This window comes from Lasioglossum baleicum, chromosome 3 (genome assembly GCF_051020765.1).
Source record: "Lasioglossum baleicum chromosome 3, iyLasBale1, whole genome shotgun sequence".
Classification (NCBI taxonomy): Eukaryota; Metazoa; Arthropoda; class Insecta; order Hymenoptera; family Halictidae; genus Lasioglossum; species Lasioglossum baleicum.
Window position 1 is genome coordinate 13,420,784 of NC_134931.1, and position 20,627 is coordinate 13,441,410.

General features: G+C 40.6%; 1 protein-coding gene across 1 annotated transcript in view; it reads left to right on the forward strand.

Annotated features, from left to right (window-relative positions):
* LOC143221967 (amyloid beta precursor protein binding family B member 1) overlaps positions 1-20,627 on the forward strand; it is a 266,374-nt gene that overhangs the window by 233,754 nt on the left and 11,993 nt on the right. The window contains exons 5-6 of the mRNA XM_076447713.1: positions 16,895-17,053; positions 19,728-19,957. Of these exons, the coding sequence (XP_076303828.1) occupies positions 16,895-17,053; positions 19,728-19,957 (389 nt within the window). The remainder of the gene's footprint in view (positions 1-16,894; positions 17,054-19,727; positions 19,958-20,627) is intronic.

A 20,627-nucleotide genomic window follows, 5' to 3' on the forward strand; every position in this document is an offset into this window, starting at 1 on the left:
TGGATATTTCTTAAGAAATTATGGCAATTAGTTTACTACAAGACGTTGCTGTTTACAAGTTTTTTATAGGAGCCTATACTGAAAATTTAAAAAATACGTTTTCTATCAGATGCGTGTCTTTACTTTCACATCTGTGTCAATTATACATACGCTGACTATTTCATCAAAATCGGTCAACATTGCAATAAGAAACGTTTAAAAATGTTAAAAATTGCAGTTCTTTTCACGATTTTCAACCTAAAAACTGAAATAAATCTAAGGATTTTTGCATCTCTCAATGCCTGTAGTTTATTTAAGGTCCACATAAAAATGTTGTAAACAACAACTATTATTTTTACGAATTAATTGTCCTAACTTCTCAAAAAAATCCAAGTCGTATAATCTGATAATAAAAGAGTCATCGCCCTATTAAAAGTGTCCAAATATTACTGGGGTTCACTGTAAATGCGGGCGGAACAGTTTCCAGCATGAAGAGCCAAATTATAGATTTGTGGGGCGCGATAAGATTAGTTGACGATGGAAAATGAGAGGGTTCGGGGCCGAAAGTTACACGGTTTGTTAAGGTTGACGGTGCCAGGACACGCTTCGGCGTTCTCACGGATGTGACTCACCTGCCGACGCGGACTTATCGAGGCGGGATCGTTTATTGGAACCTTCTGATTACGAAAGTGACGTGGATGAACGTTCTCGTTACCTTGTTCTTTGCCGCGCGAGCCTTGGGAAACTACGTTTATCGATAGTTCGCGAGCAATTGCCCACGTTAACTTCGCCCATACGAAGGTGAAACTGTCAGTCAAGGAGATGTAACTTTCGTGATTAGAAGATCGTTTGCGCAAGGCGCTTCGCGATGCGTGGATCATGCGATCAATGTAGAATTCTGTGTACCGGGTGTCAACAAATGTTTCTCGTTACGATAGCTGGCTTCCGAAGAGGTTTACTATAAAGCTTTCCACAATTGACCTTGAGGTAATTTTCAAGGTCAAATTTTTTATACTGTTGTCTCACTTTCTGCTTGTCACGAGGAACTTTGTTTTTCGTTCTTTTGTCGTCTTTGTGCATCCACTACGATTTCTGACCTATAATATATACTAATGACATAATATAGATGACAATGAAACTTCTGTATTATTTTTCAAGAGTTACAAGTTCAGTTACGAGCCATTGTTCTCTGAAACTTTGTTCTTCGTGACGAATACAATGCGATGCAGCAATAAAATAATGTAAGGAAAAGCCGTAAGGAAAAAGCGGGTTTGTTAACGTGCTTGGGCACACGGATAACCAAATATTAACGACCGACGTGTTTGTCGCAATTCTTCTGTCATTTCTGATTCTCTATTTTTACAGATTTAGCTATATATACATATACATATACCTATATACATACATCATTCCTACTTCAACTCTATAATAATTATACTTTGATAATTATTTTTATAATAATTTTTATAATAATTTTTTTCAACAAAGTCAAATAAAAATATTAAGTTCACTTGAACGTAACAAATTGAACATTGCTTTCGCGTAGACTATATTGCATACTCTAAAATGAGTATGTGTACGAAAGCATTTGCATAAAAGTAACGAGTCCATGATAAATAACGGCTCGTAATATATGATAGAATGCATAAGGGCAGAGTACGGTTGCTACACAGTTATTAGACCTGGCTTTGATATAGATGTTACGTTTAGTTCAGCGTCATAGATATCTACCGCGCTTTACATGCGCGAAGTACTATGTATTAGACCCTTGCTCTTGGCGTTAGAAGCTGGAGAGGAACGCCTTTTAGTTGTTATGCCAGCGATGCTGGTAGTTGCACCGCAAAACGTAATTTACCGTCCGGAATATTGCTTTTTTCTATACCCCCCGCCCCCACTATATTGCTACATTATTCAAAACACAATGCCTAAAATAAGATATAAGTTAACATAGGTTATTACCCAGGGCCTCCTATAATTTTTATGGAAACCTACTCTACAGGTGCGTTTTTTACGGCTATCACTCATTTCCAGGGGGTGAAAGCCACCATTACTATTGGGGCTGCAAGCCATATTTGGTCCATATTGATTTTTCAAAAATAAAATACACACGGGCGAAACTTTGAAGGGTACTTCGACTCTCTGAGTATGATGGATCGCTGCTAAAAGGATGTCAAATATTTTTGTACGCTCTACATTATATACGTATTTTTCTACAAGATCAATAATTATTTTTTCGTTTAATATCAACCATGTTCATCCGCTGGACAGTTGCGAATAAATACAGTTCGATAAAGACAGCTTTCACGTAAATTAGAATGTAACGAGGAAAAATTCGCGACAGTTTGGTCACATCCGAGAGAATTGCAATCCGCATATTCGATATAATTTCTACTGGTGGAGCCGCTCACTCGGTTGTCTCTCATTACGGCGCAGCGTCACAGACATCGTTATTAGCTCGAAATGTAAATGTGATTAGACCATCCCAGCTGGATACCGTTAAGTTAATTAATTCCGTGCAAAGATGAAGAATCGTTCTCTGCGAACGGGCTCCCCTTTCGAATCTAAATTCAATGCGCAGCTTGCGCCACAACCCGATATTTATAGAATTTAATCTGAAAGCAGCCCCGGCATCTTCTGCGAAACCGAGAGCGTGTTCCCGAACTCTGGAGAGTTCCTTCCATCGCCCTAAACTTAATTACCCCAGCTGACTGTGTACTGCCTTGGAACCCTCACCGAAGGGCGTAAAGGCCGGAGGGAATAACACTGTCGGTTCGACAAGATCTAACTAGCCGCCCTTCTAGTACCAGCTAGCTGGGCTGAGGATAATACTTGGCGCAGCGTTGTCTTCCTTGCGCGCACATAAACCGCCAACCACTAGCAGGCGGCTTCAGGTTGGTCGACTGTTTCGTGTAGTTCCCTTGTTGATATTTATCACGCGGAATTTATACATTTCTCACAGAGAACAGTGGATCGACGGCAAAACTTTTATATTATTTTCAACTCTGCAAGATAATTGAATGAGAATTTTATAGGATCGCCATTTTGCATTTGGCTCTTCTTCCATTGAAAAAAGGCTGAAAGCTGAAAGACTTTTTTTACGGTTTGCTTTATTAAATTTACTTTATTAACACTAAACCTGCCGAGCCTTAAAAGTAACTGGTACGTGTTCCCTTATAAAAATGACAAGATTGATTTTATTTAGACTTTGTGCGCTCCCTATTGTAATACAATAATAAAATTCCTTATGAAATTATTTTCATTATTTCAATAATTGTAAAATAAAAAATCTGGAACCGGTCATTTAGACCGTTGGTGGTAGGTTTAGTGTTAAATGTATTTGTATAAAGTCAAATAAGTTCATAATTGAGCTGCTATAAAATTTTTAAAAACCTGACTTTGACCCTTCTCTTCCAGACATCCATCCAATTATGAAAAGAAATAATTGTCTACGTAGCTGGTGTATCTTGCAACTACCGCAGACAATCTTCCTAAAAATTTACAATTTATTTCGGAACAGAAATTTAACCCTCGTGCTACTGTTCATACTATAATTCTTGCGAAATTATGTTCAAATTCTAATTGAAATGTAAAACTGTATTGATTTCGACAGAAAACATATTGATTACAATCCATTAACGAACCTTAATTCAAATTCGATATTAAATCAAAGTTATTTACGAAACTCTATGGAATACGGTATTATCAGACTCGGAAGGTTTGTAACAAAATCGAATTGTTTATAATACGTTCATCGCAGCTAATGGCCACCTATATGCAATTCATGAAACGTAAAAATTTTAATATGCAAAAAAATGTTGAACCTGCATTCAGGAAAAAATTGTAGTAAACGACAAACATAAATATTTAACAAATTCACTGTTGCTACATATTTTAATACGCCTATCAAGTAACGAATCACAAATTTTTAATTTCACAATTTAATAAAATGGTATATAGTACAACATATACACATCTACAGTCTTTTTGAAACGATTTTTTGGTCGCGCTATGCGAGAGTCTGGGAACCCTCTTTTATTGCGAACCCTCAACCACTGAGCCAGTGTTCGGCAAAGTTAGATTCGTCGCTATCGGATAAATATTCAATGAAATCTGAATTTATTCGAATAAGAACAAGAACGGAAAGAATCCTTCAGATAATTATTTCAGATAAATGTTTATTGGGGACAATTTCTACAATCCTCCCACATGTACAAATATTCCAGACCTCGCCCAACATCCCCTACCTAACCCGGACTACAGCTCCTAGATCGGAGGAGATAAAACAATCTAAAAGTCAACCGGGCAAAAATTAACCGACATAAATAAAGCACGTGGTTTGTGACGGACAGGCCGGGGTGTATAGAAAGAAGAGAGAGAAGGAGAGCGGAGCATCCTGAGAACAAAAGAAAGGAAGTGGACGCGCTTGGCTAATCGGTTTTTCCTTTTGCTGGGAGGCCGCGAGAGCTACGGGGACGGCCGCGCGATAAGACGCGCTTGCTACGGAGCTGCGGCTAAACGACAGCGGTCTCGACCATCTAAACCGTGAGTGGTAGGGGTCGTTCGAAATGGAACGACGGTCGGGGCTGGCGAGGTGTAGAACGAGGGTGCAGGAGGGTGAGGAGGATAGAGTGTCAGGGGTGAAATGGACGAGGGACGCCGTGGGACGCAGAGGGTTTGCTGGCAGTGTGTATTGATCGAGCTAGGGAGAGGAGCACCCCCGACTCTACTGTACTTCGTACGAACGCCCACGTACGCGGTGTTTCGCTCGTATACGATTCTTTCTTCTTATATCGCTTTTTTCCATTTCCACTCACCCCTGTCTGCCCCCTGCTACCCCCCGGGTTGTCGGCGTGCCCCGCACACCTACACACACACACATCTGCGCAACGGACCTCGACGCTTCTTTTCCACCTGCGAATGTCACCTAGAACCGCTACAAATTACGCGCCCACGCGACCACCCCTGCCCTGCCGTACCGGGCTGTAATTCTCTCGCTCGTATTTTCGCGTCTTCGAGAGTGGAATTGATGACCGAGATTTCTCGATCTCACGGATTCTGGGTCGATCGGTCGCGGGAACAATCATTGCTTACTGCAGAGGTGACTCTACAGCGTGAGCTAGTGGAGGGGAAGGGAGAAACGACGTGAAATACTGGGTTACTCTTTTTTCGTTTCCCTCGAATGATGGGGTGTCGGTTTTTGCAGCTTGCTTAGTGCTCCAGGATTGGCCGGATCTGTGAAAGGGGTATTCTGTACATAGGTTTATGTAGATTTTTCGGTCGTGTATTTGGTTGGGATATTTTTCATGTAATCTTTGTTTGCTTGCGGCCTGTGACAATAAGAGTTTGTATACACAAGCCACTGGGGGTTGTTAATGCTTTTATAGGTTATATAGTATTTCGATTAAATGGTCGACACGTGTTTATTTGGATTTGTGATCGTTCGAAGAGCTTAGTTATTCAACTGCGAGATGTAAAGAATGAAGGTGTTGGTCTGCTTCACAATTAACTACAGGAAATCTTTTTATTTAACAGCAAAAACATTTCAGCTTGTAAGGAAATAGAATACATTATTTATATTGTATTTATACAATATTGTTATTGTATTGAATTTATTATTTTGAAACACTCGATGTAGCAATACATATAACAATAGGAGAGATAAAATCAATTTTGTCATTTTTATAAGGGAACATGTACCAGTTACTTTTAAGGCTCGGTAGGTTTACTGTTAAAATATATCTCAATAGCCCATCAACATTTACACTTGGAGATGTAAAAAAGAATTTGTGAAATATTTCTTAACAGCACGTTAACACTAAACTATTTTACTAAATTTAATGAATTTCTTTCTCCAAGCACGTACTATAATGAAAATTGCACAAAATCTAAATAAATAGAGCCTTGTCACTTTTGTAAGCGAAAACATTTTAATAGTTTTTAGTGCTCGATCTTGCGAATAATAAGTAGATTGCGGATTTGTATATTGAATGAAACTTTTCGGAATGACTCGTGAGAAACAGAAATGAAAATGAATATTTCCCCCGAATAATGTTCCGTATGCTGGTGATTAAATTCTTCTAATGTCCTCCCGGTTTTGTACTTTATGATACCACAATGAATTTAATATCATGAGTATTTCCGAGCGCGAAATGGTCAGAGAAACTGTTGCGCGAACGCAATATACATGTACAGCGCGGATCATTGTACAGAAATCTAATTTCGCATGCCAGCATAAAAAGTGTAGATTAAACTCGACCATTTACGAGAGAATAGAAGCTCTATTAGATTAAAAGTGGGGTATCAAATTTGTAGTTTGGCTCTAACACGTTTACGATGTAATATATGGAAATGTGATAGCTTTCGCTGGCGTGTTTAGGGTGGGTGTTAAAAGTTTGAGGCGTGTCGTAAAGCGATTTTGATTATGAGTTCGGATTGATTGTATGAAAACTGACTTTCAAAGACGACGTAACAGTGGCGAAACATTAGTGAAATTGCTCGAACACAACAGATTATAGTAATTATACTTCCACAGTTTAACTGTGAACTATAGTATACTACCGTCAGCTGGTACACTCATACCATAAATTATTAAATATTATTAAAAACCAGTATAATACCCATTATATTCGCCATTTTAATGGATGCGACAAAGTACATAACTTTTTACTAATGATTTCATCACTAATCTTTCCTCCGAGTTACCAGAATATTTTGTGATAATAATGATTTCATCACTAATCTTTCCTCCGAGTTACCAGAATATTTTGTGATAATAACCGGTTAGTTTTTTCAACCGGTTTAGCAAAAAAATGGATAGCTCTGAATATTTTCAGAATGGAATATTTGCGAACATTATGAATAAATCTAATTTTTCATAACTATAAATCGGGTATTATAAAGTGAAAGCGTATAGATAACGAAATGTGTTTAACGAATATATTTTTGCAAATATCTCGGGAATGAATGCTACAGATATTCACCTAAAATAGCAGACTTTGACAAACCCTTGTTACTAATTCTATCAGCGGGCATCCTCGTACTCGACGTAGCGTCCTAATTACTTGATTATATTGATTCTAGTATCTCGTCACTCGGTTTAGTACATATCGACGTCTCAAAGCCTAATACAACCAGCAACTAGATACACATACCGCCAGATTACCGCATCTTGAACCTAATTCTCCGAATGGCAATTCAAATTGTCAGTACATTTTGCTTCCCGTGTCCCGAGCCGTAAATGGACATTCAGTCCGACGGTAAGTTCCTCAATTCCAAATCAAACGGTCCAATTAGCTTCCCCTATTATTTCGATTGTATCGTATTGTCAGCAGATTCCTCCCCAAGCTCGGTATCGAAAGCGTTATCTTTCGAGTCGTGCTTCCCTCGGCAACAGCGCCGATCAATGACCCCTAGCATCCTCCTTGCGCATCAGCTTACGAGTTCTTCTTATTCCTTGCCTCGAAAAAATACAAAAATACCGAATAGTCAAAATTATAGTCCAAATTGTTACCAGTAAAATTCAAAGAATTCGTACTGTATGAGATACTGCTCAAAATCAAAATATTCTAAATCAAGTATAAGTAGCAGAAGTTAAATAAAAATGTGCATCTTCTGTTAATAATCTTAATTAATTGTTCACCGTTATTTGAGGTTCCCATTCAATGGATTATTATACAATACAAATAATTAAACAGCGAATATTCGCGTAAAATAAAAATAGTGTGAAAAATACTGTTCAAAATAAAAATATGCTAAATCAATTATAAATAGCAGAAGTTGAATAAAAAAATGTATATCTTCTATTAATAACTTTAATTTATTGTTCACCTTATTCGAGGTACCTATTCAATGGATTATAATACAACATACAGATAATTAAACGGCGAATATTCGAGTAAAATAAAAATAGTTTGCAGCGATCACAAGATACAAAAATCAAATAGGGGAATTTAATTCCCTGCATAATAATTTGAATCAATTCGATTAATCCTTACGTAGTCTATTAATGTCATTAATAAAATACGTGCTAGCAAACACCACGAATGGAATGGTCAACATTTTCTTGATCACTTGATCCGGCACGTGTCTGATATTCACGTTCGCTGCAGCTTGTCCAGTGTTTGTTAAACAACTCTTTGCAAATATAGCTCTCGTGACATTTTCATGAAAGTCCGAGTCACCTTCCACCCACAGGCAGATTATTTTCGCTTGGGATTCCGTGGAAAAGATTGACGATACTGCTCGTTAATTTCCATCGATATCCGGGCAGGGGGTCGCGACCAGAAATTGCGAAATTGCGTACACCGTAATCATGGTTTGCGGTAGACAGAGAACTTGCCGGTGTAATTTACGGTTCTGCCAGGTGCGTCAGAAGTTGCTCACCTTACGACCTAATTGGATTTAATTACACCTCGACTGAAAGTTACGGCGGCGGCGTGCGTCCGTACATATATCGGGTGGGTTACAATTACGAGCCGCCGACACCCGATTTCAGTTGCCGCGATCTCGAGCTTATTACCGTCTGGCGGCTACTGCTTATAATTTCCCTCTCATTCCCGTCGCGTCGCGTCGTGTTCGGGTTCAGACGTTCCCTAGGAAGGTAGCCGTCGCGTCGAGTCGACTCGGCCGCGATGAACCGTATGCAGATTCTCACCTGTCTCTCTGTTCTGCGTCGACACCCTCGTGCCGTTTGGGGGCGAGTCGCCCGAGCCAGACGCAAACAGAGCAAATAGCTCGGCTAATCGATCAGCAAGCCAATCGGGTTTTCTCACTTTGATCGTCCCGCATTCTCGATTCCAAAATTCACCGGCTATCGAAACAGGACTTCGAGGCAGAGAATGATACGCGTTCGGCGAATCTCTAAAAGGAGATCCGACGGTTTAGTTTAAACAGGACAATTGCTCTAACAAGTACTGCGGACTCTAACTATTGCAACGGTGGGATTAGTAGTGCTCTGAATACATGTACATATCCACAATGTTCACAGTAGTTGTCCGTTTCGGTATCAAATACTTGAAATGTAGCACACACATGCCCAGATAGCACACGACGTCTTCAAGACGTCCATTTTACGTCTATTTTAGGTCTGAAAGTCTCCTAAAAAGATATCTTTAAGACCATAAATCGCGTGGTTTTTATATACCCATAATCTAGCAGTAAGTATTAGCATTGGTATTATTTGTTCGAGTTAGTATTTTTGTTTCAATTCCAATTTCAATATCAATATCAATATCAATTTCAATTTCAATTTCAATTTCAATTTCAATTTTTATTGTGATTTTAAATGTAATTTTAATTTATATTATTTTTATTGTGATTTTAATTGCAATTATTATTTTTATTACACTTTTTATGCCAATTCCACATGCATTCTTCTGATAAAGCTGTTGGGTTGGCAAAAAAGTAATTTCGGTATTTCAAGGTGAAATAGAGCCCAATTGTTTTATCCAAGCAATGAATTTTAATGAATAAGATATTCTCCATTCGATGATCTTTTGCCAAAAAGAATAAATAAGAATATATTTTGTTGATTAAAGCTCTCTCTCTCTCTCTCATTGCTTGAATAAAGAAATTCGGTTGTATTTCACCTTAAAATACCGAAATTACTTTCTTGCCAACCCAATATTTATTGGTTCAACTTTAAACTCGTTTTTGTCGAAATCTATTTTTACACTTCGCTCCGTTTAGACTAGTAGTTTAAGACTTCTTAAAAGTCCGTAAAGTTAAAGCTAAAGTCCGTGGGGTTAAGAACCCCATTTTACCATTCAACTTTGTCCTCAAGACATTTAATGTATCAAAACAACAAAGATATTTGAGATGATAAACCCTGTATGTATCAGATGATTGCATAAGTTCGTGCCCGATTTAAAAATAAAATTCAATGGTTCAATTTTAAAGAATACAGAATACAGCTTTATTAATCAATTATATAGTCACGATTCTTTTTCCTAGAATTAGAAAAGAATGATGGACTATATAATTTTCGTTTTTACACTTCGCTGTGCAGTACAGTTTCGTTATCTGTGAAAATCGGGCACGAACTTGTGCAATCATCTAATATATCTTGTATATGTACATGTATTTGTAAATACACACAACTTACAATGTAATCTTCGAACGAAGATACTTGAAATACACCAATGATTATAACAGCTGTCCACCGCACTCTTGTTACTTCATGCTCGTCACATGCAAATAATAAGAGAATAGTAAGCAGAGTGGACAGCTATTGTAGCTGTCACAGTACCTCAGCTTCGCGCAGTATTCTATTGTATCTACATTACATGTTGTCATTAGTATTGTAATTATAATCGTGCACTTGGCATCTATTCAAACCCCACGTTTTGTTGAAGAAACCGCTGCATTTGAACTTTGTAAATGAAACTGTATCGAAGTTGCTTTTCGATAAAAGATGAAACTTCGTCAAATAAAAATCAGTTTCCCAGAATCAGATAAATATTTCGAATACAAAGTTGAGTACACAATTTCTCGCAAAACTTCTGTCGCTATAATGAAGCAAACATTCCTTTCTATGGCGTATAACGTAACGACATATCAGAAGCACAAAGTAAATGAGCCACGTAATATTAAAATGAAAAAGTGAATTACAGTCTGCTTCGCGGAACAGGAGAACCAAATACATAAGTGTTCAGTAGCAATGGACCTCGTTTCGAAAACACGAGAAATAATGGCGTGGTGAACAGTAATTGCGGCCGTGGGCAAATACGTTTCGGTTCCTTTCATGAACCATACTGAGCAAACAGCGGCGCAGGCAAAGCATAGCGCGTCTACAAAGAAGAAAGCCGGAGGCGCGGACGAAAATCATTCGATCAATCAAAAGTTTCCCCTTTGAAACCAATGGCGATAACGTTCTGGCAACGATAGCAGCATCCGGTTCCACGAATACGGCGAGTAACCGGGCTCAAAGTACAAGTTTCCGACGCCTGTGAAACAACCGGCGCAGCACGGCCGGAACAGAACCGCCGCGGGAACAATTCCCCGGAAAGGGAAAGAAACTAAATATTGACACTCGTGGTCGGCAGAATGTTCTCAGTTGGCCCTTGAACCCGCGAGCTGTGTTTCCACGACTCGCATACCGCGGCCCCACCGCTCGAGAACATAATAAGAGACTCGGGGAGCTGAATCTAAACGCGCGAAACCGCGCAAGTTGCGCCAACTTCGCGGGAGGATTGCGGGGCCGGAACGCGCGGAATCTTGGAGCGATTTCCGCGAGCGTGGATAAACGGGGTGGTGGATCCAGGTGCAATCGGACAAAGGAACATTCGAACCAGCCGGAAGTTGTCGCATCGGGAATAATCGATGGCGAATTCCAGCGACGGTATTCCGAACCAATCGATTCGCGGCTGCGGTTCTACCGCATTTATGCGCGACGCCAATCCCCTCTGCCTCACACCCCCTGACTACTGGCGAATTTCCAAGCTGCTACTCGTGCCTCCGCTAACCCACATACTTGCTGAAAACGGTGTTATTAAACTGTGGTCGCCGGACCGCGCGAAACCTCGCGTTCTTCTTCTACGACTCGACGTCTCCCTCTTCCTCGCGCTTTCCCCTTGTCACACCAAGAACTTGCTTCACTTATTCGTCTCGCGTTTCCGCCTCTTTCTTCGCGTGGCTTTGCCGTCGTCGCCGCGAGCGAAAGAAGCCCTTTGCCAGTAAATGAAAACACCAGATTACGCCGACACCACCCGGCGGAGCTTATTCGCGGTGATGCAATGTAGTTACTGCGGCAGTGACAAAAGGTGTTTCAACCGGTCTCGATGGAATTGTTACTGCTGTTGACGATCGAAGTGTTAGAACCAGTTGCGTAAGATGGCGAATATGCATTGAAATAGTCGATTCTTGTCATTTTGCATGATGTTTATAAACTGTCAATGCATAATTTTTGAAAGTCAGTTACCCCTCAATCGTGAACCAACACAATTCACCTTCAACGTAATCTAATAATTCTGTTTGAAATTATTTCGTAATAGAAGATTTTTAAGCTTCTTCCTGGTACAGCACAATTTTTGAAAGTCAGTTACCCCTCAATCGTGAACCAACACAATTTACCCTCAACGTAATCTAATAATTCTGTTTGAAATTATTTCGTAATAGAAGATTTTTAAGCTTCTTCCTGGTACAGCACAATTTTTGAAAGGCCTATTAATAGGCTTCCGGTAAAGTGTTAACAGCATACACCTTCGTAACCGTATTTGAAGGATAAACTCTATGTTGTAAAGAATTCAATCACCGCCAAGTAGTCGCTAATAATCTGAGACGCTCGTGCGACTCTAAACTCAGGAGAAAAAGAAGTGTTTGCCTTTTCGGCATGTTAGTAGCATCGGAATAGCATCGGATTTCTTTCATGTGCTCCCGAACTGTCCGGAAGGGAAAAGCGTACACAAAAAGCATGACATGGTACATGCTAAAATTTGTTTATATCAATAATGGACGCCACTATTGGTTGAGCAACGCAAAGAGAACCTGAAAACCATCATCCATTCTGAAAGGATAATTTACGTGATACATCGTATCACAATTTTCACCCTGTACACACAGATACATTTCGAAGGGTTGACGGTCATTGTGATATATCGTGATCCCACCGTCTCAGAAATTTAATATCGTCGAAGAGCCTGACAGTCCTCCGGTCATCTTAAAATATGGTTCAGCTCGAGGGAAAAGAAGGATACATGTCACCAGGCTCGAGACGACTGGCTGGGTAAAGGATCGCGTTTCAACCTGTCAGAAGCAATCGGAAATTCTCCGAATAATCCATCTCCTTCCTCTCACATACTTGATACGAGAAATGATGAGGCGCCGCTATATAGTAGGGGCAGGCCACGGCTCTATAGAGGTCACCAGAGTTCATCAAAGTTGAAAGGCTGGCCAGGATAGAGGGTGGTTAAAGATTGGGGACCTTCAACGATTGATACGGTCCGTCGAGGCCTTGCTTTGGCTGACTGAATATACTGGGATATTTCTGGAAGCGTGAATTGTGTCGAACGAACTTGAGGAAGATCTCTGTGAAACTCTCAGGCTGGTAAAAAAGGCGGAAGAGAGATTATTGAACAAACTAGTGCAGATCTTCAGAAATTGCTCATCAGATTGCACATCAGGATCTAAAAATTTCAGAGGAAGCTTGACTGTATAAACTCTTTCCGCAGCTCCATTTAAGTTCGTAGAGGGAAACTTCAAAGAAAAAGCAGCTTATATCAATTTATGATAAACCATAACTCCATCCAGCTTGACACACCTTCGTCGCTGCTCGGAGCTAAGTAAATCGGCAAAAGCCTCGGAATGCAAGCTGATTAACACTCGAAGTCTAAAGCGTTGAGTTCGAGTTTCCCCATCGTAATTTTATGCAATGAGTGCTGTGCATTTAAGACGCTTTCAAGTCCGCCCCGCGGTAACTATATACCAGATTTCAACTATATCCAGCGAAGCCAAGCTAGAGGAACGTCTTCGCAGAGCCGGGAGCAGAAATCAGATTTGCGATGCTACTTTTCCCGAACAGGAAATTTAAATTCTGTTCGACGGGGCTAACCGAGGGCCTCGACGAGTCCACGGAGGAGTACTTGCTGTCAGTAATGTTATAAACAGAGCTGGAGAGTTTATCGGCAATCGAAAGTTTGTCGGCCTTTGAAGGAATCGTTTGAAGGTTGGGCCGAGCGTCGCTCAGGAGAGGCGAGCCGACGTTAGTCAGCAAACCGCTCGGCTAATCCCTTAATTACTTCGACATGGTTAGCGACCCTGTACTAACCACGTCGGTGCCTGGCTCCGTTCCCCGATCGTTAATTAAAATGGCACTTCCTTGCAGCCGCGTAATTTCTGTGGTGCTGCGTGCAACGCCCGTGACGGTCAGTTAAGTTTGTCTTTAAGCGTTCTACTCGGTCGACGGAAAATTTCTAATGACGGTATCGTTTTCACTGTTAACCCGTTTCGGGGCTGTTAGCCGCGTCTCATCGATCACTCCGTTTCATTCTCGAAACAGTGAAAGTGGCGAACTTGATCCGGAATAGCGTAGAATAGGGTAAGTTTGTGCCTTACAGATCATTCATAGAATTGAACACCTCAGGCACGACATGCTATTGTAAGCTTCTTTAACACTAGAACCACGGGATGAGTCAAAATGACTTGCTCCTAATTTGTTCTCTTAGAAATATTAAAATTATAAATACGTTTTCCTGAGAAATTTTTTTAATCCACTTCTCTATTGAAGTACATATTTAAACAAAACTTCTTCAATAAGTAAAATTAAATCAAGTATTGACATTTTTAACTGTTGAGTGAAATGTATGCTAAGTATGTGTGGATTCAAATAAAATTTTACTTTGTTGCATTTTATTATTGCATTATTTTATTTTTATTGTACATTCTGAAGGCCCACTGAAGAGTTAAATCATCTTGCTACCATTTTACATTGAACCCACGCAATTCTGTCGCGAATGCCTAAAATCTGTAGTCTAGTTTTTGCAGATGCATTATTAAACAGCGGATCTTTATGCAAAATAAGAATGAATTACAAGAAACTGGAGTGAAATAGAAATTTATTTTCTTTCTCAATATGTTTATTGGGTTGAAAATGATGTAACAGTATTTTTAAATTCTTCTAATATTTTTACTGTTTCAAATGACACCTACTCATTTTTGTCATAAACGCATAAAATCCGCTGTCTATTCAATCTATACCTAATTCGCCGTTCTGATATTGCAAACCAAAGTAGCCGTCCGATTGAAAGCAACGTCACATCCAGGTAACTTGCGCAACCAGAAACGGAACCGTCAGACGCAATCACGGTTTTGTAATGCAAGTCCCCGGAACCGTGAAGTCATTCCCGGGAGATCTTAGGGATCCAAAGATTTCCCAAGTTTTCTGCAAAGAGTTTCCCCGAAGTTCCCGACTCGCATTACAATCTACGAAGATCGCCGCGCGGATCTTCGTTGATTTCTAGAGCCATCGCGCCGCGACACTTTCCGCAAAATCGTCCAATTAAAAAAGTTCGAAGTTTCGCTGGGACGCTCCCCGGAGCTTGAAATTAACAGAGTCGACGAGCGAATCCCGCGTGTTCGCCGACGTGTCGTTTTCACGGAATTCCTCGAAATCGTAGAACTTTGAACGACAGCTTTTGGCGGAGATTGAGTTTTTTTGGATCGGGGGAATGGAAGAATACAGCGAGCACCGATTCCGGGGAAATAACATCGATTCCCAGGATTTCTTCCGGGAAAACTTTCACCGTATTTTCGAGAATGTCTCCGGGGGATTGAATTCTTCTGCTGGCGATATCTCGTGTTACAATATTTTTCAATTTCTAGGAACGGCCTCGTTTCCTTTAACTTTCTCGGAGCAATACATCGAATCGAACAGTTATACCATCTGCACGCATTATTTTCATTTCGAAATTGTTTCCCCTCTCGGAGAAGATGGAAACATATTTTCGCGGTGAACAACAGGATTGTTATTGAAACGGTATGAAAGAAATTCAGTGGATAAACTCCGAGGCCGCTAAAAATAATCAGGAAATTCGATATGTAGATATAAATGTCGGGCGCACGGCGATCGAGCATAAATCGAGGTTTAATTATGCAAAACGCAGCCGGTGGACAGTTATCCGTTCGGATCATAATTACCCCAGATTCATGACTTTGTAATAGAGGCATCAATATGATAATGTAAATACTGGCATAGCTAACGGCACGACAGGGCCGATACGGCACAAATACTATCGACAACATCTGTTCCTCGCTTTCGGCGTTCCGAACTGCATCGGAATACAAAAAGAACACATTTCTGCGTACTTGATTCCCTGTTTTGCTCCTCCAAAAATTAACGTATGATTATTCAATTACGTCTTCGTCGCGTCAAGATTTTAAAGCATTCTCTGCTTTCGACTTCTGCGACGTTATTCTACACACATTATTAGCAAGACCATCTAAACCTATGTTAACGAATATTCAATACTTTATGTATTAATTTTTTGAAGGCTGTACCTGTTGCAAAGCAAAGGGCTCGGAAGATTGCGGAAAAGTGTAAAACCCTAATTCTATGACAAAACTCTTTCCAGTTATATCTTTATGAAAGCTTTACAGAGACACATTACTGTATTCTACAAAATAAGTATCCCATCCCCAATCTTGAGGGCTGTTTTCACCCCCTGAGCATGAAAACGGTCACCTACGATGAAACACGTATAGAATATTTTTCGAACTGGGTGGCGTCCCTTGCAATGACACAACTCTTTCCAGTTATATCTTTATGAAAGCTTTACAGAGACACATTACTGTATTCTACAAAATAAGTATCCCATCCCCAATCTTGGGGGCTATTTTCACCCCCTGAGCATGAAAACGGTAACCTACGATGAAACACGAATCGAATATTTTTCGAACTGAGTGGCGTCCCTTGCAATGACACAACTCTTTCCAGTTATATCTTTATGAAAGCTTTACAGAAACACATTACTGTATTCTACAAAATAAGTATCCCATCCCCAATCTTGGGGGCTATTTTCACCCCCTGAGCATGAGAACGGTAACCTACGATGAAACACGTATAGAATATTTTTCGAACTGGGTGGCGTCCCTTGCAATGACACAACTCTTTGCAGTTATTTCTTTGTGAAAGCTTTACAGAGACACATTATGTATTCTACAAAATAAGTATCCCATCCCCAATCTTGGGGGCTATTTTCACCCCCTGAGCATGAAAACGGTAACCTACGATGAAACACGAATCGAATATTTTTCGAACTGAGTGGCGTCCCTTGCAAGCAAACGGGGACTGTCCTTTGATGACGAGTCCCTTGACTAGACTGGACAAGACGGACAAAACGTGTCGACGGGGACGCACAGAAATCACCGTGTTCATCGTCGATCGATTCCCTTTTGTAATGCACTCGGCAACGTGCTGATTCAGGTACGGCAGCGAGGGTGTAGCGGAATCCGCTCTGGTCGACGACACCCTCAACGGAAATCTTCGATCATCGTCGTCGGGGTCTTCCTCTTCGATTCTGCCTCCCCTTCAGTCGGGAACCGCGGACTCGGTTGGCGCTGCGAATCTGTCCGGGTCGAGAAAGTACGTACGATAGAGTCATTTGGTTGCCTCCCTCCTCCTAGATTACTGCACACCGTTTATCGAACAGTTGTCGCTTCACTGTTTTGTTGTTGTTGTTGTTGTTGTTACCGTTGTCGCCTCCGCCGCCGTCGACGACGCTGCTACCTCTGTATTATCGTAACTAACTGTGCTGCGTCGCGTTATCGTCGCGAACTAATTCACCAAACAACGCGACGTGCGCGATCCCATCTAAAATCATGAGCTTTTGTAGGTAATCATTCCTCCTCGCTTCGAAACCTGCTTCGTAGGGAACTCCGAGTTCTTGTTGTTGTTGTTGTTGCTTATCTTTGTTCCCCATCTCCCATCCACGCTGCGGCGCTGATAATTTTGCGGATACAGACGCGCGTTGCATGCGCCTGTTGCGAACGTTCTTTGCGTCCCCTATGAGCGAGAATTTACCCGCGTGTCGTCGCCCATTGTTGTCGACCTAATTGACGGGTCTTCCAACTTTCAGTTGACGATAAATTAATAACTTCGTTCATCCCACGTTCTCTTCAAACTTAACCTGTCCACGACTTGTAACTAACTTTAATAGTTCATATATAATCGGAAGAGGCTAATGTTTTTCTTTTATATTAAACACCTTCAGTGTCATATATGGACAGCCGATCTTTATGCAAAATAAACATTTTCTACCTAAATTGCAACGAACTGGAGTGAAATCAAAATTCAGTCTCTTTCTCAGTTGTCGGGTTGAAAATAATGTAACAGTATTTTTAAATTCCTCTAATGTTTTTACTGTTTTAGATTACACCTACTCCGTTTTGTCATAAATACATAAAATTCGCTGTATAGTTATATACATATGATCGACAAAATTTTTTTAACGGACTTCAAAAACGAACCAGTCAAAATGATTAATTTTTTCTTTCACAATTATGTACTGAAATTATAACAATATTTTCATCAGAATTTTTTTTAATGAACTTCTTTATTGGAACACGTGGTACACTAAAAATTTCATGAAGTTTGAATAGATGAATTACATGCCTACATGAATTAACGGAAACGAACACGACCCCCATTTCTTCCGAGTCGGAAGATTACGTTTCCCCCCGGGAGAGTGAGGATGCATTCGTTCTGCGGAAGAGATAAAGTAAAAATTTCTCCCGTAAACTAGACTGCTTCTGCGCGGCGTGGCGGTCGCATTAGAAAGTAAAAAACTTATAGTAACTTTTCCTGCATTTCACGCGTCGATCCTGCAGCCTTGCTAAAATGTAGTCGCGTTTGAATTGGCCCGCGCTCGGAAGAGTAGACTTTGTTCCGGTGCGCGAGACACGACGATGGAAATCAAACTCCCTGGAAAGTAGAATCGCAGATGGAAATGTTCCGCCCGTCGCTTTTACCATTTCCATGTAGAACTTTTCCCCGTACGTAGATTTCCGTAGACCATGCATTTTGCCTCTCGTTGTGATCGTGATAGAACGTAGAAACGAGAAATTCGAACGTTGAAAACGTGAATGGATGTAGAACATTAGATTGTCAATTGTTACTCGAATATTCGTAAAAATCATTCTCGTGCACAACATTACAAACTGAAGATTTCATTTTACTCATTACGCACCATACTTGCACTGTAGTTACAAGTAGACTGCGGAGACTTTATGCAAAATAAAAATATTCTACAAAAGATTCATTTCACACAATAGACTTTCTACATGTCTCACTGTTTTATATTTCACCCAGTTAATTTCGTCGTGAATACATAAAAATCCGCAGTCTACAATACACCCAACCCATTTTTGAAAATCTAATTTTCGAGAGAAGAAAAGACTTTGTAGGACTATAAACGTTTTTGTCACCGTGCTCCTTTACCCACAGTTATCACCGAATGAAGAGGTCTCATGCATTTTCGTATGGTCGATGCAATACGCAATACGTTCGCTAAAATGATAGCTAAACACTACAGTTTCAACAGAGATTCGGCGAAACAATGCAGCTCTCTCAGCATAACGCACAGCATGATCTTCTCTAGAGATTGGTAGCAAGTTCAGCATCGAACAGTTACGGGGTTGTCGTTAACTCGATCTTCGTGCTGTTTAACAAGGGCTGATTCCATTACCGTACTCTGCGGTTCCATTCTCTGTTTCCATAGCGAAACGGCGAACATGCATGCACAAACACCGCGGCGCGGCAGTAAGCAGTATCGATGATGCAGGATCAGAAGCGAATGCGATTCGTCTCTGTCGAAGCTGGCCGTCTCGCGATCGATAAAACTTTACGAGCCGTCTGATGGCCAATTACACGGAGACCGATTTGTCATACTGGACGCATCGTCGTCGCCCGATGATAAGTAAATGTTAACGACGACGCGATCCATCCTGCACGATCTCGAACCTGTCGTTCCGACCGCGACTAACCGTTGTTACCCTTCTTGACGACTATTCTACTTAATTAGAGACTGCGCGGAGATTTACCGGCGAGTTGTTTGTCTCTACAGCAAATCCCTGTTGCATCCATGTTTCTCTCTCTCTCTCTCTCTCTCTCTCTCTCTCTTGCACCCCCCGCTTTTGCAACGCGATTACGCACGAAGTTTCGAATCCGCTTGCGCGTGCGATGAGAGCAATTGTCGGCGTAACGAGGGAAAACCATTCGGGGGTTACAAAATGGTAATTCGGCGGCGTTGGTATTGCAGTTATTGCGAGAAACCCGACAACGAAACGACAGAGATGGGCGGCGTTCCGCACGTCGAGGGCGCTTTGAACAGCGAACTGTACGCGGTCCCCGTGAAACGAAGACAGCCCAAGGATCAAAAGAACAACGTCATTCAACAGAACAATGAGCAGGAGAAACCCTCCGAGGTGGACAACACTGATTCCGAGGACAAAGATGAGAACCTGCCGCCTGGATGGCAGAAACACGAGGGTGAGTATCGACATCATTATCGTTACTAACCACTGGATCCTAGAAATTAGTTCTCACGATTTTTCTCGGTTAGAACTTCTTTGTCGTTTATAATCTCTTAGAGAAACAAGGAAGTTGATGGTTATTGTATGCCTCCAATGTTGCTATATTTTGGATAACAACAAGATTTGTTTGGACTTCAAGGAAATTAATAACTGTTTATAATTATTCATACACTTGCTTATTCGCATGTATTTTGTGAACAGAAAAGTGCAATATCTCCATTATTAGATTATGTAATTAAATAAACCGCACACTTTGTATGAATTGACACAACGGAGTTTATTCAATAACGAGAAAAGCACAAGCGAACCACGTCTTTACGATTTGAATGTAACACGTCAAGTGAGGTGTCACTCGGGCTAGAAAATTGAACGATACTATGAACAATCAACCAACGGTTTCATAAACAAACTGAAATAAACTGATATTTAATCGATCGTTCCTTGCGTGGAATAATAGATTAATTTTGTTTCTCAAAACATATTTCAACATCTATCAACGTGGTCTTGTTATTTTTGAAAGCTGATTCGAACTAGTCACTCGGTTGTTCTACTGTTAAAGCACTTCTAGCTAAACTTCATCCGAGGGAACCAGAAATTTTTAACTTTTCGTTATGTAATCCTGTAAA